Raw genomic sequence first — 25,958 nt, 5'->3', positions numbered from 1 at the left:
TGTTTTTAGTGCTGGAAAATAAAATTTATAAGGAAAAATTTACGGTGTCAATAAATATCCGATTACAAACTAACATGCTGTGTGAAAGACTTTCAATTTGTATAGGATTCACATTGGAGTGTTATCAGTACAAGAGTCATTGATATTGATCGACATCTTATATATAAATTTTTAATTGTAAATATTGAAAAATGATATGAGCGAAATTTTAAGTACAAGAATTTAAATTTTAAAAAACAACAATAGAAGTTACATGTTTATTTTTGAAGTATTGATTTTTGTTTTTAAATTTCTAATTATTTTATGAAGTTTCCTAATGAAGTCACGTTATTCGTAACCTTACTTTTTTAGCCAACAAGTTTCGAAGAATGTTTCATTCTTTGCCTCCATCCTTTTATTGACTTGTGGAAGGACACAATGCAATTTCATTTAAAATTTAAAAGAATCATGTACGAACATGAGAAACACCTTTAACCAAAAATTATTATTTAATTATAATTTAGATCTAATAATATAAATTAGCTATGAAAAATACTCCCTCCGTCCCGAATTGGTTGTCTCATTTGCTTTTTGCACGCTTTTTAAGGAATTAAAGTAAATGTTATGTATTTTCCAATTATGCCCTTCACTTTTTCACTTTTGAGAATAAAAGCAAAAGTCATAAGGGTAATTTGGGAAAAAGTAGAATGATGGTGATGTTCAATTTTGGAAAGAGGACAACATTTTGGGACAAACTAAAAAGGAAAGTAAGACATGCAAAATGGGACAGAGGGAGTAATTTTTAAAATCTTTACTATCTCGTAAAATATTACTGCGACACGGAGTTGATAAATTTAACTCGCACCGGCTCAGATCATTGATTCAGTAGACAGTATTTAGAAGAAAAGACCAAGTTTTGAACATCGACAACGGCAGTATGAGAATTGTGCTCAAATTGAACAGATCTATTGTGTGCACCAGCATTTGACCATGTCTGCTGAGCTATTGAATTATCGTAATTTACATCTTCTCAAATGCTATGTTGGGTCGGGATGTCGGGGGCTCTTGAGGTTGAGATTTAACATTTTAGGAGAAGGAGTTGATAAATTTATGAATAGTTAATAAATATTAAAAAAAGTTGGTGACACATTAAAAATTTAAAATGTATAATATAAAAATAAATTTGAAAGAAAAAAAGTTTTTTAAAGGGTGATTTTATGTCATTTTCACTAATTTTCAAAATAAAAAATTATGATTATTAAAAAAATGTGGAGTCAATATTTATCGAGACTCGTTGGATATTATATACACCCGACACCCCGCACACGTTTTTTACTCATGAATCATAATAAATGAATAAATAAAGTAATATAAAATAAAATAATAAAATAAAGAGAAAAAGTCTAAACGAGAGTACGAGACGCCCGTGATGACGATGGACCCAATCTCCAAAGCATTCCCACACCCACGCGCCTCCGTCGTTATCACACTTTCTCTCTCTAACCCCTCTCCCTTTCTCTCTCTATCTTTATCCCTTTCTCTCTCTACTTTCTCTCTCCATCTTGTCTGCACTATATAATCCTTCCCAATCTTGCCCCCTCTCCTCACCTTCAACTGCTTTTTCTCTCTCTTGTGTACGAAACCGCAACTCGAAGAAAATCAACCGATTCCATTTCGCTTTTTTTGTTTTGTTTTTGGGAGGTATTTTAATATGGAGGAAGTGAGTTGCAAGAAGCGAGTTCGAGACGACTCGGACGAGTTGGGGATCGACTCGCCGGAGGTGAAGAGACTCAGGGAGGATCTGTTGGATGACCTGGATGAATTTGAGCTCTGCACGGCGGACCAGGATCTGGACTCCTTCATGAAGAGCTTCGAGGAGGAGATTGCGGCGTCGCCGACGCCGGCCGCCGCAGCGGTGGTTGACTTGACGTCGGAGTCCGGCGAATCCCAGCCGGATCTCGGATACCTATTGGAAGCCTCCGACGACGAGCTTGGCCTCCCGCCGGCTACGGCGTCGCCGCCGGTAGAGGCGGAGAAGCCGGAGTTGATCCGTGTTTGCTCTGACTCGGCCGAACTCACCGGCGGTTTGTGGGGCCTGGATGACCATATTGGGAGTTATGACTCGTACGAGTTTGGAATCGTCGACTCGGAGAACTATAACATCAACGGCGGTGAATATGCTGCGCTGGATGGGTTATTTGACCATTCGGATCTTGCTTTCGGGTCGGGTGATTATCTGTGGAGACCCGAGACCTTACCGGCAAATTAGAAGTTTAGATAGGCAATAGACAATGTAAATCTTTTTTTTTCTCCCTTTTATTATTATTTTATTTTATTTTATTAAATCCGTAGCGGAGAAAAGGAGTATACTTAAATCACTGGAAAAAAAAAATTGAAAATACCGATGCTTAAAAGGGATGGTTTTAGCCTATGATGCTTGTCGGTGCCTAGTCTCAATTTTGAATATTTAATTTAATTTTACAGAAATATCTATCATTTCCATTTTACGAATTAAAAAATAAATAAATAAAGCGAAACTACATAAATTTAGAAAAAATGACATCCAACGACCAACGTTATCAAAAAGCAAAGGACGAAGTCTCTCGGGAGGCTTCTAGAACACACAACTCCCAACAATAAGCAAGGGAGGAAGTAGGATAATTTTTTAGATGTAAATCACGAGGTTCCACACTGTCGCTACTGAGTTTCGAATTTTTTTTTTTTTTTAAATATTACCTTAAGGATACAAATTTAAAATTTGTACAATCATAAGGTTATGAGTTTGAATTTCAACTTTGTGATTCTTTATTGGTTATGGTCACAAGATAACCTAAATTAGTTTAATCCCTTATGATTCTTTGTTAGTTAGAGTCACAAGACGATCTAAGTTAGTTTATTTCTCCGTGAATTATTATTAGTTAAGGTATAAGATAGATTTACCAAGTATACACTTTCAAATTGTGATTGCATATTCTTTTTGTCACCTAAAAACAACTAAGGGAGGAAGTCTCCGTGCAACTCTTCTAGAAGTCTAGAACATTCAACTTCGAACAATTGAGTTTGATTCTTCATGGGGTTCAAGTCTGAACTTATGAATTCAAAATACATAATAACGGAGTCTAGGATTTAGTCTGATGAAATTAGAAAATCTGAATTAAAAAACAAAAACAAAAAACAATTGAATTTGACACAAGCAACAAGCCAGTCCACACAAAAGAAACATAAATATAGGATATTTTTATAGTGTTATATCAATGGTATTTGGTACAAGGCCGGTATACTTTCTTTATAAATATATAGTTCTTCATTATTTTATTAGTACATACTTACATATATATTAGATCCAATATGTTTTTAAAATTTTAATTTATTTTCTGATGTAAACCACAAAGTGTTCCGGGTCTTTCTCCGGCTGTCTTATATTTCGAGTCCACCCGACTAATCTCCATTCGCTCTGAGAAGCATGAGAACTGGTCCAAAAAGAATTGTCACTTGTGAAAATCGAACATGAGTTATCCTTACAAAGAAGTCCATTTGCCACTTGAACTACTCTTTAGATTTTTGAAATTTTAATTTAAATCCACAATAATTTATATATTTAAATGTCAGTTAATGCGTGCCATCTTAAAATAGATGCAACCCTAGTCAAGCTCATCTTAGCCTTTTCATGATTAATTATTTTCAAGTTTGAAAAAGATATCAAACATACATCTATTAGAAAATCTGCAATAATATTAATAAGAAAAAAAAAGGTACATACTATGAATCTATCTTATAAATGTTTATAAAAAAGAATTTGGTCGGAGATTTGACTCTTGTACATACGTGTCATGTTAAAATGCATATGAGTGTAACCTTAATTAAGACTTTAATTTTCTTGAATAGCCTTGTTGGCTGTATGGATGCCGAGTGTTGTACAAATATTAGGGATAAATTTAAAAAAGAATGTAACATTACTTTAATTCAAATACATTATACTCACTTTATTATAAAAATAATTCAATTCAAGATTACTTTTCCAAAATTAGAATATTATGTTTTTTGTTCGAATATATATACAACTCAATGGAATAAGATTGAAAAAAAAAAAAAAGAGTTTAAAGAGGCGTAAGCATTTTGGTCTTATGTCTTACTTGTTCGGATAATTTTGGTATATCAGAACGCAAAGATAAAGTTCACAAGCACAAAGTAAATATACAATTCTAACCCACTCTACCCCTAACGGCTCAAAGCAACCAAAATCAACCATCAATAAATAATATTGGTGGGAAGGTTTTACAATGACACATATTTTAGAAAGTTGTATTCTTTTCTTTTATATATCTAACTATTTTCGTGGATGTTCTTTCTGGTGTGACTTGGAACAATTACAATAGTGAAATTTGGGTATGTTTTTAGGTGGAAATGCTTATGTAGAAGAGAGAGAAAAATTTAATTCTTCTTTTAAGGAGCTGGTTTTTAGTCGTGAAGTGGGTCCTACCATGTGTAAATATTGATCGTATTTGGTCGCGTGCGGGGCAACCATAGTGCCCAGCAGGGACAGTTAAGATGCAGTTTTTTTTTTTTTTTTTTTCTCTTTCCTCCCATTGTCTCTTTCCTAGTCACACTTGTAAAAAATTTCAACTACTTAAGATGCTCTTTGATTAGTTGGCTGAGTTGTCATTTAACATAATAGGGTGCTCGGGTCGAGCACATCCTATCTCTCCTTGACTATTCTCGTGGAGATCAGATTTAAAATAATACCGACTACCTCTCTTGCATAGTTTAATTATATTTTTGTTAACATCTTGCGGTTTATCTCTCTTGCATAATTTGAAAGGTAATATACGCTTTCGAACCCAACACCCTGCACTCAGCAACTGCTAGCAAAGTAATATTTCACAACTTATTTTGAATTGTGTCTCAGTGACTATTTATTTTGCACTTGTTCATAGAGGTGGTCACACGCGAAATCAGTTTTTGAAAAAGTTGGTATTGTGTGATACCGTCTTATATGAGATGTATAATATTTTTAAATTAAAATTAATATTTTTCTATATATCCATTAAAAAACATTACTTTATCTGTCTCATTTTATGTGTCATATTTATTATTCATTGATCAAACCAATTATTTTTTTTTAGTATTTTTTTTACTTATTTTTAATTTTTTTTTATTGTGTTTAATAGTATTTTTAGTGTAGTTTTATATATATACATTTTGTATACTAATACTAAAGTTAATATTATAAAATATTAAATTAAAAATAATTTTAGTCAAATCTTGTTAACTGCACCAATCTTAGATTGAGAGTCAATCGTTATGCCATGGAACCGTGTTCACCATTCAACTGAGGAAACCAAAAAAAGGCGTTATCTTTTTTTTTTTTTTTTTTCTTTTTCTTTTTCTTAATTAATTGCGTGACTTTCTTCTTCATTTTCACATTTCGCGGTTTCACTTTAATTTGAGGTGAGCAATGATTTCGGACATTCATAAATTATGAATTCATGCCTGCACATTCACTTTGGAACCATGCCTACACATTCCCGTCCGAAATCACGGACATTCATAAATTATGAATCCATGCCTGCACATTCACTTTGGAACCATGCCTACACATTCACTTTGGAACCATGAGATTATGAATTTTCTGTTATAAGATTATGAATTTTCAGTTATGAGATTATGAATTTTCTGTTATGAAATTATGAATTTTCTATTATGAGATTATGAATCTACATTACATTCATAATCTCATAACAGAAAATTCATAATCTTATAACAGAAAATTCATAATTTAATAAATATTTTATTTTTATGCGATTATGAATTTTCTGTTATGAGATTATGAATTTTCATTACATTCATAATCTCATAACAGAAAATTCATAAGTTGATCAAACGCGCGCCGTTAACTTCACATCTGCGATTTTATTATTATTATTATTATTTTTTGCGTAAAAATGATGTCGTTTGGACTTGTGTTCACCATTCACGGTGAACACGTTTCCAGGACATAATTTGCGGATTGAGAGACGAGAGTGGATTGGAACTTTTCAAAGGATGGACTCCAAGACAATTCTAGTTATAATTTGAATTGGCCCGATGCATTGCATTTGCATCACACATTGGAAGAATAATAATAAATGAATCTACAAACATTATTAAATTTTAAAATGACTAAAATAATTGAAATTAAAAATTAAAAGTTGAAGACTTGACTTCCAATATCAACTTGATTTGATTTTGACAAGAATGAGGGTGGGAGAGGGAAAAATATATATTTTAACATAATAAAAAAAAAAAAAACCAAAGACAAAAGTGGGTAGAAAGTACATATTATTTATTAAATTTTTATTTACGGGAAAGCCCGTAGCTGGCTAGCTGCTACTCGAAGGTGCCCTATAAGTGAATTACACTTTATGATCATAGTTCGCAAAAGACCGCAATTAGGTAAACCAACTGGAAAATAAATAAATTATTTATTAAAATTTTAATTACTTATTTATCAAGAAATTGGCTGAAAATCACATTGAGATCTAAGTGAGCCAATACCAAACATTGAGCAAAAAAATTAACATTACTAAAACATTTAGGATCAAACTGAAATTTAGTTAAAATTTTGAAACAAAAAAAATGAAATTTATTCTACATAAATACTTTCCTTTCATTCCACAATCATGAAGTTCAATTAACATTACTAAAACATCATGAAGTTCAATTAAAGTTTTCCTCAAAAAAGAAGTTCAATTAAAGCCCATAACATAATCTTAGAGTTCAACCTAAGGCCCATTACATTGATGGGCCTACCGGCCTAGACAAAGTCCAAATTCAGTTTTCTTAGGCCCATCTGCAAATTACAATTTTTTTTTTATAACAATACAATATAATTTCTTCTATACTTTGATTATTTGAAGTGTATCCAGTCTGGAAACTAAATAATAAAATAATATTTTTTATTTACTTATTTTTAATTTTCTGAATTAAACATGCTAATGTTAATGTCTTGATTGTTAATTCTGGTTTGATTGGAAAATTCAGAAAAAGACTGAGAGTGAAAATGAGGCAAAGATCTTAATTCATTTTCTCAATTTGTGTTCATCTTAACTTCTCATAAATTGTCCTCCAATTAACTATTTCTCTTAAATCTTGCTTTATTTGACTTCTTTTCACAAATTGTGATTCAATTAAGTTCTTCATTAAATCTTGCTCTATTTGACTTCTTCTCATAACCTTTGTTGTACTTCACTTCTATTCTAAATCTTTGCTCCATTTGTGATGTCATCATCAAATATTGTGTTGTATAAGCCTTCTTGACACTTAGAATATTGTGAGTATTTTGAAGCGATATATTTCAAAAGAATTAGGGGTTTAATTTTTCAACCTAAATTACACTTTTGGCTCATCAAAATCTATTTACATATTTTCTTAACATGACGTTTTAAAGTCATAGTGCTTAAAAACACTAAAATGATTTAGAAACTTAGCCAATTTGAAACTAAGATAATTCAATTGAAAGAATAGTGTAAATCAAGAGATATTAGAAAGCACAACTTGCGTAATAGTATTGTTATCTTTACCAATTCATCTAAAATAATGGAGAAGAAGGTAAATGTACACTAATTGTCCATAGTTAAAATATGTCTTGGCTTTAAATCTAGCTCTCATCCACATATCAATTTGACTAAACAATTTACATATTTAAATAATGGAGGTTTAAAAATAGTATTCGTAAAAAGTCACATACAACGAATGAGAAAGGTGAACCATATACTCAATAAGTTAAATTGAAAGGTATTCAAGTATGACGAGTAGAGAATGTACCGAAATGTAACTCTAATTCAAAAGTTCAACTGGAAGGTGTACAAGACACTTTACAGGGAAAACGAAACAACATGCTCAAAGTCACTTTTTGGGACATCTATCGAAAAGTCACTTTATGGGTTACTCATCGAAAGTTAAACTTCGAAGGTCATTAATAAAACCCAAAAATATTTAAGAAAATCAATAACGGTGACCGAAAGGTTATATCTATATGATGATTGGTTGTTGGTTACGGTCCAAATTTGAAAAATTTCATAAATTAAAGCAACAATCTACTTTTCGAGGTGCATAGCAATGTGCAAAGACCCAAAAAATTTTACAATGTTCCCAATAATAACTATAACACCTTTAGAGCATCCACATTGGTTGGGGAGAATGAGGGGATAATGTAAAAGTGATTAGGAAAGAGAATGTGGGAGGGGAGAAAAAAAAAAGAAAGAAAAAATAAAACAAAAAAAAATTAAAAAAAAAAAAAAAAGTAATCAGACGCGTGCAGTGCACGCGCCCGGCTTTTGCCCAGGCTGTGCGCGAAACGCGCACAGCCTTTTTTTTTTTTTTTTTTTTTTTTTTTTTTTTTTTTTTTAATTTTCTGACATTATGCCTACACTTGCAGGACAACTATTTCTAAATTATCTCCCCCTCACATTAGTTATTATCTCTACATGGGAAGAAAGCAAACTGAAATAACTCCACATTATCCATTAGTGTGGAGGCTCTTAATGAGATCAATGTGTAAATGGACTTGAAAATTGCTAACTATAAAGGACCCAAGATAGTTTAGCGATGAAAAAATGAGTAAGACCAAGGCTTAGAGCCTTAGAAACAAATTATATAATTATCCTATAACTTCGGGACGAAAATTGTAATATTTTTAATATATATTTTATTTTATTTTATTTTATTTATCCTTTTCTTCTTATCTCTTCTCAATCTAATCCAACATACTCTTCATAGTTTAATTCTCACGCGCCATACTCCAACATCAATTTTATATCGTCGTGCACATCACTTATAACGAAACGCGTAGAATCACACATAAAAGCTGGAAAGTACAGAAAGCCTGTTAATACGTTTTGGGCTTACGCTTTTAGGCTTGCTTGCCCCCTCGGGCTTCTATATCTTTCTTCTTTCTCCTTCGACAGCGACAGTGATTCAATTCTGCGGAGAAATTAAAGAAAAAAAATGAAAATTTTCGTGAAGACTCTCAAGGGCTCTCACTTCGAAATCGAAGTGAAACCAGAAGATACGGTACTATTTTTTTCTTTCTATTTTTAGTTTTTTTTTTCCTTGATAAATATAGGCATGTTGTATAGCTGTATGTTTATGATTGTTAGGGTTTAGCGTTAATTCTTTTATGTTATTTGGCTTGAATTTTCTTGAGATTTTGATTGAATTGGATGAGAATTAGGGTTTTGTGGAAGCAGGACTGTGAAATGCGTGATCATTGCAGTTGATTGAGCTTTTATTAGTTTGGGAATTGAATTGACTTCGTTTGAAGTCTGATATTATTGGGTAATTGTGTTTGTTTGCAGTCTTTTATGTTTATATAGGATCTTAGGATTAAAATCTTGTGTTGATAGTGTAGTTCTGAGCTGAGTTTGTAGTGAAAATTGGGGCTTTTGGAATGGTAGCCAGTACTCAAGTTAATAGTTGCTGTTTTGTGCGTCATTGGCTTCTAAAACTCACTGAAATTTGTGATTTTTTTTTTTTTTTTAATTTCTCGATGCTAGTAAAAAAAAGGGCTAATTTGGTGTTTTTCAAATACTTTGAATAATTTGAATAGTTAGATTCATATGTATTTGTGCATTTATTAATGATTTAAGTGATTTAAAAAAAAAATATAGAATCACATTATAAAATGAGGTTCTAGAAATTGAATTTTTTAGTCTAGTCACTGTCAGCTCTGTGAAGAGATGAAATCAGTAGTTAAGCATTTACACTGTTTTGCCCATCTTTATTTGATGTGGCTTGCTGACACAGTGACAGTTCTGGTATTCTTTCTCCTTCCATTCTCATTTAGTGTCTCTGTGCACATATGTTACCAGCACTACAAACAAGTGAAAAAATTAAATCAGTAGTCATATAAGTATTTACTCTGCTTGCCCCATATTCTTTTATTAATGGCTTGCTCACACTACTGGTAATTTTCTCCTTTAATTCTTATTTATTGTCTGGGCACATATGATGCCAACACTACACACAAGTGTGCACCAAGGACAAATTTTAAGTGCTTTCTGTATTTTTAATTTTTATTGGCTGTACTTAGCAATTAACCACCCTGAACCTCTATGATTAAAGTTTAAAAAATTCTTAAATTGTTGCTTTTACTTTATTTTTGAGAAATGATGTAATCCCAGTGTCTATTTTTGTATGCTTCACCATAATGGTATTGCCTTGAGGCTTTATATGTAAATTTTTTAAGCAATTATATGGATTTTTTAGGTTGCTGATGTCAAGAAGAGCATTGAGACTGTTCAAGGATCAGATGTTTATCCTGCTTCCAAGCTGATGCTTATCCACCAGGGAAAAGTTCTTAAAGATGGAACAACCTTGGAGGAGAATAAAGTTGCTGAAAATAATTCTGTTGTGGTCATGATATCTAAGGTAAATGTTCAGTGCTGCTACCATTATGATATTCATATACATCCATGCTTGCACACACTTGTAGGTGGAGCTTTTGGTGTGTGAAATTATGAGAACAAACTGAGCTCTCAAAAGAAAGCATTAGAGAAAACAATCAACGCAAACACTTAAACAAATATCAATAGAAAACGGTTTTAAGACACTTCCAACTTAACCAACCGTGTATTATTTTGTAGTTTAATATTTCTTTAGCTACTTAGCAAATAGTCATGGTGGATTGGTGGTTAGATGCAATAATATATTCTTAAGCTACTTTCAATGAGGCGTATCCATAGACCAAGCAACGTACATATTTATGAACCCATAAGAATAAGTACCAATGTAAAAATGCAAAGCCTCATCCTATATGATCACGTGTTATTTTTGTCCAAAGAGTCAATCCCTCAAAACACATGATGAAGAGATCTCGAATCATGCAATTGATCAAGTAAGCAAGCATTAATCATACAATGAGTTGAACACAATTAATATGTTAAACAACTAAGTACTTGTAATCAAAATTATCAAACTAATGAAGGTAATAACAAAACAAGGATCACTTGTCAAGCCTTAGACAAGGTGTCCAGTCTCTTATGTTCTTAAACAAAGGTGTTTTAAACTTTTAATATTGAATTGGAAAATATTAATATTAACATTAATGATGATTTTGAACACAGTTCAGATTTCAGAATTACGTTGGCAGTTATATTTTTCTCATTCAAAGGTTCATGTATATTTTAGTTAGAATTGAACTACACACACACACAATGTATATCCGTATGTATGTTGAACTTATCTAATTAGTTTGGCCCCCTCAAATACTGAGGTCAAGCTTTGCCCCTACACTGCCTGAAAGATGGATGGAGACAATTATGCATCTTCTGCCTCCCTTCTTTATTCAATCTCATGCCTTATGTTTTAAAAGATATGGACAACTGTGACAATTCAAAGGATTTCTATTCTTTGCTTATCTTCTTCTTCTTCTTCTTCTTTTTCCATAATTTTTCTAAATATGCTGCATTTTTAGAGCAAGAGCACATCTGGAGAAGGTTCAGCATCAGCTACACCTACAACCAAGGTTGGTAATACTATGCTTTAATGAGAATTGTTTCTTGTTCTTTATCTTTGTGCTTGTTTACTCTAGGTAGTAACAATAGTATCTCAAGTCCTCAACATCATTATTTATCACCGAGTGCTAGAAGGGCATCCTAGTATTTCTACAATGATTGCCCACAACTCTTGGATAGTGGATTATTATCCTAGGGCCACAGGGCGGAGAAATCCCCATCCCCAATTTTAGCATATTATATATAAAATATAAAATTGTACATAAATAAAGAGTTAAAATATGAATTTTAACAAACATCATACAATATTACAATTACAAGTCAGATTGTGGTTCATTAATACATAGAATATCCATTCAATCCAATTCTTCAAAGCAATGACCTTGAAATATCTCCAAACCTTTAAACTTTCTGCATAACAGGTTAATCTCAAACATAATTTCCATACACAGGCACACAAATTTGATATGGCACAGTAAGCAATCACTGATTCACAGAAAAAAAAAAACAAAAAACAAATTCTTGTGTATATAAAATTAAAAAATATGGATTAATCTGGTAAAATTAGAGGAAGATGATCTTGGTAAATGCCAAAATGAGTTCAAGAATCAAGATGAAAGCCACATATAGAAATGAATCTTAAGTCTTAACTACGTACAAAGTTTTAAAAAAATGAAAGAGAGTTACCAAAGATGTAGACTGCCAGAGGCTGAGTCGTTGCCGATGAGGGGAGTGACGCTGCCTGAGTGGCTGCGACGCATTGTTTGGTGCTGGCAGGTGGCTGGCTGTCATGCTAAGTTGTTGGCGCTGCCGGTGCTGGCTTCTGTGCTGGTGATCAGGTGTGTGAAGGGGCAGGGACACGGGTCACTGGTTGCAGGGTGGGCGGCTGTGGCAGTGCGGCGATTGGTAAAAAACAGAAGGGTTAGAAACATTGAATTAGGGTTTAGTGAATAAGGGAAGAGGAATATATATATATATATACACACACACACACACACACACACAAGGTTTAAAAAGGCGCAGTGAGGCGAGGCGGAAGGATATAGCACTGAGGCGTTAATTGAGTCGATTTTGGCCTTTTGTATATTTTAGAGCCCAATTTATTTTTTTAAGCCCAATACAAAAAGACCCAACCCAATACAAAATATTTTCAACCCTAATTTGACTAAAGATAGGAGTTAGAAGTCTGAAATGTGAAAGAACGAAACCAGAAACCGGAAAGTGCAAAGTCTGTGCTGCTACTGCCAACTGTGGTGCGACTTGCGAGTGTGTGACACGACCTCCATCTCCGGCGAGCTCCCCCCTCAGACTTATATTTAGACTTATATTATGTTTGATGTTTTTTGGTGTGTTTCTTTGAGACTTTTAGCTAATGAACTTTAATCTTATATTTTGGTGAATTTTATGAATAATGTTTACAGGCTTACAGCTTACTAATATATTCTTAGGCTAAAAATTGAGGCTTACGCCTCGCCTCAAATTACAAAAAGCCTCAAGGCACGCCTTCGCCTTTTAAAACCTTGTATATATATATATATATATATATATATATATATATATATATATATATATATATATATATATATATATATATATATATATATATATATATTATTTCTTAATATATCAGGGAGGGTATTCTTTGTCCCCACCCTGACCTTGACAGGGATTACAATTTACAAATATCCTTTTGAATCAATCCTTAAATATTTATTTATTTGTTTTCCTCTTAAACAACTAAATGACGAACATGACTAGGATTTTTCCATTGCATCTATTATTTGCTAACAGTGTTGTTAAAATCGCTAGTCATGTATTGGGCATTTGATGGGCGCCTAACTAATATATATATACATGTTGTGTGTGCTTGCTTCCTCCCATAAAATATAAATGTTTAATTGCACGCAACACTCCAACCATACCGCAAACGATCCATCAAATTAGCAAATAAAAAAAAAAACAAAAAATGAAACAAAAAAAAGGCTGCCTAGGCCACCTAATCAGCCAAGTCAGCTGCCTAGTCAACCAAGCACCTAATATGGCAAGTTTCCCATTATTCCCTTCAGCCTAGGGGTGCCTAGGCAGCTCGCCTAGGTCAATTATTACAACATTATTTTCTAAAATTTATTTGGTCAAGTAAATGATTAGCATTGTATGGTTGAAGTGGACTTTGAGACCTTAATTCAAATGTGTGCCCTTAGACCTTCAACTCGGAAGTGTGAAATAAGTGGTTTGATGGACGGGAATCTTATTAGTTGAGGTAAATGCGAAATTGTGCTCTATATAATCGGGAAATAAGTATTTTTCTTTCAAATTAATAGTTCACATTTTTATTTTGCATTAAGAAAATGTCTTTTTTGGCAAATATGACGCTTGGTGCAGACATAGGCAAAGGTGCTTGTTTGGCCCAGTAGATTGATTCTTGAAAGCAGGGTTTTCTAAAAATCCCCATTTTGGAACAAACTGAAAAAGTGGCCTTTTCTTCTTAGCTATCCATAGAAAGACTTTCATATTTCTAGTGCTTAGTTTTAACTATTGAAATAAATATCTAGCAAAATATGTTTGGCCAAACAAGTACATAGGCCTATGTCAAGGCTTGTACATGTGGTGGTTTCTAGTTGCTGTAATTGTTTCAAATATTTAATTCTTTGATCAGGAAAGCCTTCTTCATTTATAATTGTAGTATATACTTGATGACTTGTAAACAAGGTTTCAGATGCAAAATTGTTTTAATGCCTTTGCAGGAATCATCACAGGCAAGCAACCCACCTGTTAGCTCAACTCCTGCATCTACAAATACTGCGTAAGTTTCCTGCTTCCATGAATTTTCTTGTAGATTCTGCTCCCCACCCCCCACCTCTTCCCCTGGGCATATAAAAAGTTATGTTTGTGATTCATCGTTTTCTATGTTTTTCTCATATGGACTTTATATAATTGCTTTAGTGCAAATGTTTTGCAGGCCCGCTCCTCCTGCAGTAACCCCTGCCCCCACCCCTGCACCCGTTGCAACTGCAGGGTGAGCTCAACCTTCAAGTGAAGAACTTGGTTTTTATTGAATTTATGTTTACGCTTTCTACTTTCTTAACATCTTATACATTTATATTGACAGATCAGAAGAAGATGTCTATGGTCAAGCAGCTTCTAACTTGGTCGCAGGAAACAACCTTGAGTCAGCAATTCAGCAGATTCTTGACATGGGTGGGGGAACCTGGGATCGGGACACTGTAGTTCGCGCTTTGCGTGCTGCTTATAACAATCCTGAGAGGGCTGTTGAATATTTATATTCTGTAAGTCTTCTTTTTATGTATGAATTTTTTCTGGGGAAGATAGTTCTGTAAGCATGACCTATTTTGAGCATGCAAAAAACTTTCATGCTATCCTGCAAGTAGTGCTCATGTTTGGTATATGTATTGCCTGATAGAAGATATACCAAAGCCTTCTTTTCAAAACCTGAAGAATTTTGTTACATGTTGTAATGTGCAAATATTCTAGCATGGGCATTACTTTATAGGGGGTTCTAATATGAGTTTCCTTTGAGCGATTCTTTTCAGGGTATCCCCGAGTCAGCTGAAGCTCCTCCTGCAGGAGGAAACCCACCCATAGTGCAAGCTGCAAACCAACCAGCTCAACCTCTGCAAGCTACAGAACCTGTACCCGTTCCTTCAAGTGGACCAAATGCAAACCCTTTAGATTTATTTCCACAAGTACCTAAGTTCTCAGCTCAGATTGTTTTGACCATTATTATTTTGAGGGTTGGTTTTAAACATTTTATTTTTAACAGGGTCTTCCAACCATGGGTTCCAACACAGGAGGTGCAAACTCCTTAGAATTTTTACGCAATAGCCAACAGGTATACCTTTTACTCATGTCCTACTTTCCTGCCCCCCAACTCTTCTTCAAGATAGTAATAAAGGGATAAAGGAAAATATTTACTAGCTAATATGTTCAAACAAAATATTTTGTTATCAGTTCCAAGCCTTGAGAGCAATGGTTCAAGCCAACCCACAAATATTGCAGGTTTGGAACACTCTTACCAAAGTCTCTTTCCAGGTTTATTTTGATATTGTGAATTAATAATCTTATTCTCATTTTCTTGGCAGCCCATGCTTCAGGAGCTGGGAAAACAGAATCCCCATTTAATGAGGCTTATACAGGAGCACCAGGCTGATTTTCTTCGCCTTATCAATGAACCTGTTGAAGGAGGAGAAGGGTACGTTGGGTCCTTGGTTTTGGTATAGTTTTTGAAGTATATAGTTAAACACCTAACATATTCTTCATTTGTTGTCAGCAACATACTTGGGCAGCTTGCAGCATCAATGCCTCAGGCTATTCAAGTAACACCCGAGGAGCGTGAAGCAATAGAACGTGTAAGTGTTCACTTGCTCCAAGTATGTATTATGATTGCTTCATGCATACCTTTTGATGGGAAATTGCTGGGTCATCTACCCTTGTCCCTTTATTTTTGTGGTGTGGGATTCTGTTTTGTTTTTGTTTTTGTTTTTGTTTTTGTTTTTGTTTTGTATGGGTGGGGGTGGCTGGTGGGGATGTGTGAATGTATTCTTCTTTGTGAGTGTTATGCAATCCATAAGCTAGGTGTTTGTAATGACAAAAATAACATCGCACATCTCACATGTTTTATGTTTGTCTAGAGTATCATGTATATGATGACTAAGGCTATCTTTATCCCTACAATACTAACTTTCAAAAGTGGACCCTACTTCCACATCACCAAATTTACAATTCTTTTATTATTTTGTTTACATCCATGCAATACTGTTTCACTTTCAAAAGTGGACCCTACTTCCATATCACCAAATTTATAATTCTTTTATTATTTTGTCCACATCCCTGCAATACTCTTTTACTTTCAAAAGTGGACCAATTTTCAAATAACATTATTATTATAATATAATACCGAGTAATAAATAATAATATAGTAATAAATAAAAAATTAATAAAGGATTCAGCAGCCTTTTGTCATCTTGAAAGCTTTCAGTTGAAAGCTTTCAAGCCAAGCTGACACCATAAACCTTTTTTTTTTTTTTTTTTTTTTTTTTAAATCCATGTCATCTTGAAAGGGGAAAATTGTAGGAATAAATCCAGCCTAAACCTTAGAAAGTAGTAGATGCAACTTCCACCAGCCTATTTGAAGTGAATCTTTTCTGAAATTTTAGTTTTGTAAGAATGGTTGTACAATTGTACCTTTTAATTATTAGCAGGTGAGTGATTCAATAGCATAGTAGTGTTGTTAATTTTTGTATTGGTTGATTTAGTTGTATGTATGGTTTTGTGTTGCAGCTTGAAGCAATGGGATTTGATCGAGCGCTTGTACTAGAGGTATTCTTTGCTTGCAACAAGAACGAGGAATTGGCAGCCAACTATCTGTTAGATCACATGCATGAGTTCGAGGACTGATGTTGGAAGTAAAGTTCGGTGACCTCTCGGTTTTTAATATAACTATTATTATCCGCATCTCTTTCTCATGCTCACCACCGTACATGCATTAGTTTCCGATTAGCATCTTCTGCGTCCGTGTGCACTGTGCAGTGTAAAAACCCAAAATAATTGTAACTATATTTCCTGTTTTGACTTGTGTCTTCTTCAGCTATCTTCTTGTTTTCTATAATTAGAACTGTCTTATTATATATCAATGTTTGGTACCGTGTCACATTCTTCTTGTCGCCAACTTAATCAATGCTTTGGTTCTTAGAGTTTTCACGGATTGCCTATTTCTTCGTTTCTGCATTTCTTTTGGCATGTAGAAGTTGGGCAAATTTTACCATGCATCAGGGTCTACTTTGCATTGTAGATTTTGGTTTAAAATAATATTTACATTATGTGTCTGTAGTTAATAAATTGCGTTTTAAAATAAATTGAAGATACATAATATGTTAGTTATATTATGTGCTTTTAATATATTTATAATTATAATAATACATAATTTTGGGATCATCATTCACAAGACAAGGTGACCTTTGGTTCATGGTATAACAATTCCAAAAGTTGGTTTATAGTTAAGGAGTACAAATTTTGACTACAATCATGTCTAATTTTGGCTACTTTGTTCCCTCTTCATAATGGATTTTGTCAATTTTTTATTTTTTATTTTGTTTACTAGACAGTCTTTTGAATTTCTCAATTATGCATAATTAGGAAATGAGTATGACACATTTTTCTAAAAAGCAACCTTTATTTTTTAATTTTTTTTAGATGAATAACAGTACTAACAACAAAAAATATATATATAAACAAATAAATAAAATAAAAACAACTACTCCGTATAATAATAAGGTAAAAGCACATTCAGAAATTTTGTAATTTTAAATTTAGTTCAGTAAAAATATGAAATTAGATAGGAAAAATTATAATTTATACCCTCCATAATATGCCAATTATTAATATTACTCTTGAATTATTAGTGGAGTAAATGTTGCCCATCAATTTTCTAAATGGTATATATAATGTTCTCCCGTAGTATAAATGTTGCCCCTCATATTTCAATACGGTACATATATTGCCTCTCCCATAAGGTATGTGAGGGACAATATATGCAGCGTTTTAAAAACTGAGGGACAACAGTATATCACTAATAATTCAGGAGTGATATTGATAATTGGCAATAGGTATAAATTACAATTTTCCTAATTAAATATATGATCAAGTTAGCATTAATTATTTTAATGTTTATAATAATTATTTTGAAATAAAATTATAAATTAGATGGATGAAGGAATCGACGTGGGATGGGATATGAAGTGACACGTGCTTTTTGAACAGTGAGTCATTATTCATTAATTAGAACAGACGTGTCGGCCTCTTCAAAAGGTCGGTTTCAATTAATAATTATAATAATTTATACTCCGTATTCCGTAATAATTAATTTTTGAAAAGTCCGTAATAATTAATAAACATCGTGGGTTTGAAAAGAAAAGAAAAGAAAATAGTATTTTGGAGGGAAGAACGCAAACGTCGTTATAACAGACAGACATGGCCTTCCGATTCAGATCTATCTTCTCCGCCACGCCTAAACTCCATTCCTCTAAAAGGTAACTTTCTCTCCATCGCTTCTCTCCTTTTCTCTTTCCAGATCGATCCCTTTTCGCACCTTCAATTTTTCCAGGAAGAGCACACGAAGCTTATACTGACGCTATGTTCTTCGTTCCGTGCCGACAAGGGTGAGGGCCAAGGCATTCGGTGCGAGGATTTCCATGGAAGAGGAGGAGGCGGCCCCCGCTTTCGGCCCCGGCACGCCGCTGTCTACGGTGGCGGATGCGTTCGAGCGTCTTACCGCGGAGTTGAACACCAAGGAATTTTGTAATGTTAAATTGAAACCTTTCTGTGAGGCGTGCTCTCTCGTTTCTGTCCTTTTTGGTTGTTTAGGGATCGCCTTCAAATTCGCCGAGCTTGAATACGTTGCCAAGGTTTGCTTCTGTGCAATTGAGATATTTTTTCAATTAAAATCTGATCATATTACTTTATTAATAATTGCCATTTTCATACTAGTTTAGATGAAAGGTAGAAATGTTTTTAACTTAAAACATTACATTATAAGAATTCATGAAAATGTCTCATTGGCATATATTTTCCTTGTTTGTTTGCAGATCTAATTGCATAAAAAGTTCAGTGACCTATTTGAAGTTATAAGTCATCTATTTGACATTTGTTCTTACAGATAATGATAATCATGGGGAAATTTGTGAATTGCAAAGTTTGCATAAAAGCTATAAGTTCAGTGACCTATTTGAAGTTATAAGTCAGTGATTATTTGACATTTGTTCTTACAGATAATGATAATCATGGGGAAATTTGTTCTTACGAGTAATAGATTGATTCATAACTAGCATTAAAAGATTGCATTGTCTCTTCTATCCATCCATACCAAATTTTGCTATTGTATTGTGCTTTTGTTTTCAATTCCCTGTTCCTACATTCATTATATTACTGTCATTGGCTTTGCAGGTTCAAAGCCTCACGGAAGCATCATCTAGATACGAAACTTTAGAAAGTATCCTTGACTACGATGTTGAAAACAAAAGTGTGAAAACAGCAGGGAGTTTATCGCGCAATTTACGCAGAGTGAGGCAGGGTTTACATCTGATGAAGGATATATTTCAGAATTTTCTGTCTTCCTGGTATGTCATTAATTTGCCTGCACAACTTTTGTAGTTATCCTCTTTCTTTGAAACAACAACTGAGGACACTGCTTTGCTCTCTCCAGTGACAGCTCCTTGAAAGATGCTGCTTCAAATGCATATGCCAAAGTTTGTGCACCCTATCATACATGGGCTGTCAGGACTGCAGTTTGTGCTGGCATGTATGCCCTGCCAACTCGCGACCAACTTCTGGAGAGGATGAAAGAAAATGGTCAGTTTGTTCTATCTACTTTCTTAGTGAAGTTGGGTTCTGATAGTGGGTTTTGCATATATTAAAAACTTGATGCTGATGGATTGATTAATTATGGATGAAATGTGTGCATCCTAGCAGATAACCAGCTAGCATGATTAGTAAAAACTAGCATATATGTTTTGTTGTATTGTTAGTTCTGTGATTTCAATCAATACCCTTCTGCTCGTGCATCTTTGCCATGGTTGATGTATCAATTGTTATGGAGAACAAATTATAGTTTCCCCCCACCCAAAAGTTTTTGTTGGTTCCTTTGCCAAGCAAGATTCAAAACAAAAAGGGGGAGTGGTGCCACATCCAATGGGTGTGTGAAGAGCACACGCCCGTTGGGGACCTTGCGTGAATCAAACCTGTGTGTTTTTATTCTTCGACTAAAATTGAGGTTCTAGCAGGAGAACCTCTTCCTTCTCTATCCTCCAATATGTGCATGTTCTTTATCCTTCCAAGTTAGCCAAAAATCACAAAAAACACCTCTATTAAGGTTGCTCTTAGGATCTTAATCGATAGTTTGATTAGAATTTCGTTTTATTTTTTAAAAAAAAAAAATTTGACAATGACAATTTTGTGGCAGATGTGTCAGCCGAGCAGGAAATGAAAAGATACATCAATGCTTTAAATCCAATCATCGACTACATTGACAATCTCTACATTTCAAGAAACATCACCTTGGATTGGTAATGTTCATCTTTGTTCGACTGGATCAATGCCCCTCTTGCTTGGCAAGTAGCAACCACTCTCAATGTTGAGCAAGAATATCTGCTCATAGAGGTTAGGTTTAGCTTACTTGCGATTTTTGGAGGTGATTTCAGCCTAAGTTACTGGGATTTAGAGATTGTTAGAGCTAGATTTGTCCATATATAGTTAAATTGGCATATTTATAGATGAAAATCATGCCAGAAAATAGAAAACTACTTCAAACTTTTTTGACATGAACACATTCTTACATTTTCAGATTGATTTTGATCTAATTGCAGCATTGAATAGCCAGGTTAATTTGATTGCTCTTGAATCCTCTCAAAGTTCTTCTATCCTATTCTTCTGTTAAGCGAATGTCATATATGAGTACCTAACCTTGATTCCTTGAAGGCATAATAAACGTTCTTAAAGAAAAAGCAAAAACTACCAATTCCTAGTTTGAAAGCTGCTTGATGAGTGCAAAACCTTCGAATAATGTCATAGAAAGCATACATCAAAATCGCTAGAAGGAAGGCTTGAACCTCCGACCTTGTGGTTAACAGCCACACGCTCTAACCAACTGAGCTATTCCAGCTACCATGTTTAAATACTGTAGTATATACTGAAGATATTATTAAGAATAATTTTAAATAATAGATCTTTAAAGAACATGAGAGGTTGACAGATCGTAACGAGGATTTAATTGAATTGCAATCTTGAATTTAAATCTATCTAACCCAAATAATAGATCTTTAAAGAACATGAGAGGTTGACAGATCGTAACGAGGATTTAATTGAATTGCAATCTTGAATTTAAATCTATCTAACCCTATTATGAGTGGAGAGAAATTTATGAAGTGAAAAACTGAAAATATCAAAAGTCCAGTAAAAATAATTTCAAGTCCCCTTTCATAGTTGCTGGAGTTGCGCCTCATTACAAAATATTGAGCCGCTCATCACGATCGACCTAGCGGTCATGTGTCCGATCGTAACGGTTTTACTCTGTACAACAGTTCTAGTTTCAAACTCATTTTTCGCCTTATATATCTTTCTAATTTCGTTTAAATCACTTGATTTGAACATTATATTCCTACGCTGAGATATTATTAAAATATCGAGACGTTGCCCGACACAGAAAATCATAAAATAATTTGTCACATTATGTGAGTGCAGGGTTGCAAAAATCCCGCTTAGGCACCGAGTAATCGGCGCCTAGGCGCTAGGCGCCTAGGCGCTAGGCGCCCCTAGGCCATGGAGATTCCCCCCTAGGCTCTCGCCTAGGAGACCGGCAGCCTAGGCGCCTAACTCGGCCGATTACGCCGAGTTAACCCGGCCGGCTTGACCTTGCTATATATATATATATATATATATATATATATATATATATATATATATATATATATATATATATATATATATATATATATATGTATATGTATGTATAATATGACATATATGCACCTACCCACGTGCACTGCTTTTCATTTTTTCAGTTAGCTGTCTAGGCGATCGCTTAGGCCCCGCCTAGGCCGTCTAGGCGCTAGGCACTACTCTACCGCCCGACTAGCGCCTAGCGCCTATTGCAACCATGTGTGAGTGTCACGTCTTTATCTTCATTTTCTTTATTCCTTTGGGTCTTCACTCCAAAATTGATAAGTCAGTTAAGTAAAATTATATAAGTTAATTTTTAAAGAATCCTTAAAATCATAAATAAAAATTCAACAAATAATTTAAATATAATTGAAATATTTTTTTAATTAAAAACCATTAATCCAATTATATGTATGATCCCCTAATCCCTAGCACAAAACCAGGGAGAGTACATCTAAATTAAAGCATATAATTCATTATCCGACATATCAAAACACTTTCCCTTAGCTTCCCTCTCTTTGACACTTCTCTCCGCCATATCCGCCATAGTTATGCCCTCCTTCTCTTTGCATAAGGAGCATCAACATCATACCAGCAGCCATATTTGGCATTCCTGCATGGGGAAGTGCTATGTGTTCAAGCTTTCTTTGATCAGCCATGTTGGGTTTTGGTATTTTCTCAGTTGCAAGGTGATTTCTTGTAGCTAGTAGCACTTTCATCTCCTGCTCAACCAATTGTGGGTTGCTTAGAAACATGGTCAAGAGATCAGGATCTATTAAATCATTTTGGGAAAGTCGGACAAGTGTAGCTATGGCAGCAATTAATTCAGGATCAATTTGTAATCCTGTATATGATGGTATGGTAGTAGGATTTCCATGGATGATTGATGTGCTCTCTTTTGCTGCAACTGGCTGTGAAGAAGAAGCACAGATTTTGCACGGAGGTTGCACTTCTCCCTCTTCTACTTCTTCTATTGGATTTAGGGGCACATGATGATGAAAAATGCACCTGTCATCTTGGGATTTGTCCTCCAAATCCAACACAACAGAAGGGCTGTATATATGGGTATGGGAGAAATTTTAGATTATGATCAAGTAAAGTAATATAATGAAGTTTATTTATCTTATTAAGCTTCAACAAATTGAAGAGATTAGAGATGAAAAGAAAGTGAAGAGGATAACTTACTTTGGAGCAATAATGGAGTAAGGAGGATGAACATAAACCTGTTGTGCCACACCCTTTCCCCTATGCTTTTGGAGCTCTAACTCCACACTCTCCTCCCCACCACCAATAAACAATTCATCACTACGCATGGAGACCTGCAAAGTTGAACATATATAAGAGAAATTAATTAATATTTATGAAACTAACAAAAAAGAAAGACAAGGGGCCAACTTAATTACTTTGGAAGGGCATTTCCATTGAATAAGTTGTTTTCGTTCCTGTTAAGAAACATGCATGTATAGATTCTTTATATATATTATTTCGAAAAGAGTAAATATATGTATGCAGATATAAGAAGAGAGAAGGAATTATAGCTTAGATTTGCCCTTAGCTTGCTTTCAAACCCTAGACTAAATGTTCCTTTTCATAAAAAATGGGAATGTTATGAAACAAAAGAAATAGATGTGCGTGAATGTCCAAGATGAGATAATATTTTATAGGCACAAGAGTCAAATAGACGCATCTACTACTGCGAAGTGCTCAATTTTCACCATGAACTAAATTAAGTGTCAAATAAACTCATCTACCAGCTAAAGGAATATTTTATAGTCACAAGAGTCAAATAGACTCATCTACTACTGCGAAGTGCTCAATTTCCACCATGAACTAAATTAAGTGTCAAATAAACTCATCTACCAGCTAAAGGATTAAAACTAAGGCTAAACAATTAGCATAACAGATGTAAATTAGCAAAGTATAAAGTTCATGAATTAATAATGTTCTTGTCTCATTTTTCTGGAAAGTGTAATTTTCAGTCTCATTGTAATAAGAATATATGTTTCTTCAATATCATACAATTTGATCGATCATGAGTAGCTAGCATTAGTATAAAACGTACTTTTGCTAAAATTTCCCCTTTTATGTTTTTTTTTTTTTTTTTTTTTTTGGTACTTATTTCCCCTTTTATGCTCATGTTAGTAAAATGTTTCCCTGTGCTTAAACAACTTCATTCATTTCCATTCTCAATTTGAAGAAGTTTGTTTCTCCCCAAGATAAATTCAAATGCCTAAACTATTCTTTTGACAATCTAGTAACTCATAAATATTTGACAATCTAATCGAAGCATGCAGCAGTTATATATAGAAGGCCAAAAATGTGACATTAAAATGTATTCTAAGGGAGTGCCCTCGGTTGTCCAAAAGAGTTCTTGAAATTTTATGCACCCCCAGTAAATATCGAAACTATCGCAAGAGATGAACGAATTGGGATACCCGGTAGACAGAATTTAGATGGAAGCTAAATGTATATATAACCTTGGGGTATCGCCCCAATGGATGTAAAATTAATTAATTAATTGAGTTATCATAAACATGATTTTATGTCATTTTCACTTCCAAGCACAAAAGAAATACATCGCATATCCAATTATCCATACACGGACATCTACATTTGACAAACAAAAGCACACAACAATCTTTGAAGATAAATAATAATAAAAAAAAAAAAACAAACAAACAAACAATCAAAACTGAGTTTAATTTCAAAAATTAAGCACGATTAATTTAACTTTAATTTAATTAATCAACGAAGACGTTTAATAAAAAAAAAAAAAAACGAAAATGTAGACATTTTTACTTGATGGAATTTGGTCTGCACTCGAAAAATGTTACTGGATCTCATTTTTTTTGTTTAACTGCAACTTGTAGTCACTTTTCTCCCATTTTTCTTTATCTTCCTGACCAAGGTAGAGTCTCCATTAACGACTTTCAAAAATTTTAATTATAAACATGTACTATCATAACACGGACATCTAGATCTGACAAACAAAAACACAGAAATTTTTGAAGACAAAGACTCAAAAATCACGAAAACAAACAACCAAAACTTAGTCTATTAGTTTCAAAAGCTAATTAAGCACGATTAAACTTTAATTTAACTAATCAACAAAAATGTATGTAGTTTTACCTGTCGGAATTTTATGTTGGGATGCCATGAACCTCGGCTTTGTTTCTCGATTTCCTTCCTTGATTGGATGTTTCGAGACAAACCCTCCATTTTCTTGAGAAAAGCAAAACAAAAACAAAGAAGAATTCTTTTTTTTTTTTTTTAACAAAGAAGAATTCCTTAGTCTTTGCTTTTTCAGAGAAAAAAAAAATTCAAAAAATTTATGTCTCGAGTGAGCAGATTAATGTGATATATATATATATATATATATATATATATATATATATATATATATATATATATATATATATATATATATATATATGATAGCAAATAGAATGAAGTTGTGTTTATAGTTTATAACAGCTCAGCGCCATCATATATACCATAAAACCTGAGGATCACTTTTGCTATTGGAACTTAACGTGACTAGCGTGAGAGTTGATAGTTTTGGATCTTAGAATTCGTATAAAGATTTACTGAGGTCAATAGATGGTTGAATTCATTAATTTTAATAAACAATAATAGTAAATATGTATATATTCCTAATAAAAATTTTATAATCAATTACTTTATTGAAATACTATTTAAGAGTTCGAGATTTTCAAATGTATAATAATATATTAATTACTTTCATATATGAATATATAGTAATAGTTATTACGGAGTATATATTAATTAATAATTACTATAATGCTATTTTTATTACATTACTATATCTATATATTTTTTATAAGCATATCATATGAGAATTTTATTCAATTTGAGAATTTTATTCAATTTGTTAAATTATTAGTAATTTATTAACTTTTTTTTCTAAGAGTATCAATATCAGTTTGGAATTATTCACAAGTTTTTATGAGCTTACAAGGGAAGAGAATAAACAAAGGGAAGAAAGTAACCGGAAATGCGCCAGCAGGCACGTACAGT

General features: G+C 33.4%; 4 protein-coding genes and 1 non-coding gene across 7 annotated transcripts; 3 read left to right on the top strand and 2 right to left on the bottom strand.

Moving 5' to 3' along the window:
* The first annotated feature begins 1,690 nt into the window (after positions 1-1,690).
* LOC109160824 lies at positions 1,691-2,248 on the top strand. Its single transcript, XM_019309068.1, has one exon. It carries the CDS (start codon positions 1,691-1,693, stop codon positions 2,246-2,248), a length of 558 nt encoding a protein of 185 aa, XP_019164613.1.
* Positions 2,249-8,871: 6,623 nt separating this feature from the next.
* On the top strand, positions 8,872-17,139 carry LOC109161094 (ubiquitin receptor RAD23c-like). 2 transcript variants are annotated; one of them, XM_019309430.1, is made up of 12 exons: positions 8,872-9,030; positions 10,225-10,386; positions 11,432-11,482; positions 14,216-14,274; positions 14,431-14,487; positions 14,581-14,758; positions 15,023-15,175; positions 15,253-15,321; positions 15,441-15,488; positions 15,572-15,681; positions 15,760-15,838; positions 16,770-17,139. In XM_019309430.1, exons 1-12 carry the CDS (start codon positions 8,965-8,967, stop codon positions 16,884-16,886), a joined length of 1,149 nt encoding a protein of 382 aa, XP_019164975.1. In that variant the 5' UTR covers positions 8,872-8,964; the 3' UTR covers positions 16,887-17,139. The 2 variants fall into 2 exon arrangements, with proteins under 2 accessions (XP_019164975.1, XP_019164974.1); XM_019309429.1 differs by having other exon boundaries at positions 14,207-14,274.
* Positions 17,140-18,390: 1,251 nt separating this feature from the next.
* Positions 18,391-20,883, top strand: LOC109161096 (ACD11 homolog protein). 2 transcript variants are annotated; one of them, XM_019309431.1, is made up of 5 exons: positions 18,391-18,517; positions 18,646-18,892; positions 19,431-19,603; positions 19,690-19,835; positions 20,446-20,883. In XM_019309431.1, exons 1-5 carry the CDS (start codon positions 18,459-18,461, stop codon positions 20,550-20,552), a joined length of 732 nt encoding a protein of 243 aa, XP_019164976.1. In that variant the 5' UTR covers positions 18,391-18,458; the 3' UTR covers positions 20,553-20,883. The 2 variants fall into 2 exon arrangements, with proteins under 2 accessions (XP_019164976.1, XP_019164977.1); XM_019309432.1 differs by having other exon boundaries at positions 18,436-18,517; positions 18,592-18,892.
* Positions 20,884-21,070: 187 nt separating this feature from the next.
* On the bottom strand, positions 21,071-21,144 carry TRNAN-GUU. The gene has a single exon. It is a non-coding gene; the product is annotated as a tRNA-Asn (tRNA).
* Positions 21,145-22,423: 1,279 nt separating this feature from the next.
* Positions 22,424-25,139, bottom strand: LOC109160823 (zinc finger CCCH domain-containing protein 6-like). The gene is made up of 3 exons (XM_019309067.1): positions 25,050-25,139; positions 23,106-23,239; positions 22,424-22,973 (listed from the first exon to the last, which is right to left on the bottom strand). The coding sequence occupies exons 1-3, from the start codon at positions 25,137-25,139 to the stop codon at positions 22,424-22,426; spliced, it is 774 nt and encodes a 257-aa protein (XP_019164612.1).
* Positions 25,140-25,958: the final 819 nt, after the last annotated feature.

This window comes from Ipomoea nil, unplaced genomic scaffold (assembly GCF_001879475.1).
Source record: "Ipomoea nil cultivar Tokyo-kokei standard unplaced genomic scaffold, Asagao_1.1 scaffold2921, whole genome shotgun sequence".
In the NCBI taxonomy this organism is placed as follows: Eukaryota; Viridiplantae; Streptophyta; class Magnoliopsida; order Solanales; family Convolvulaceae; genus Ipomoea; species Ipomoea nil.
The sequence above is the reverse complement of the archived record's forward strand: the minus strand, read 5'-3'. Positions and strand labels throughout refer to the sequence as shown.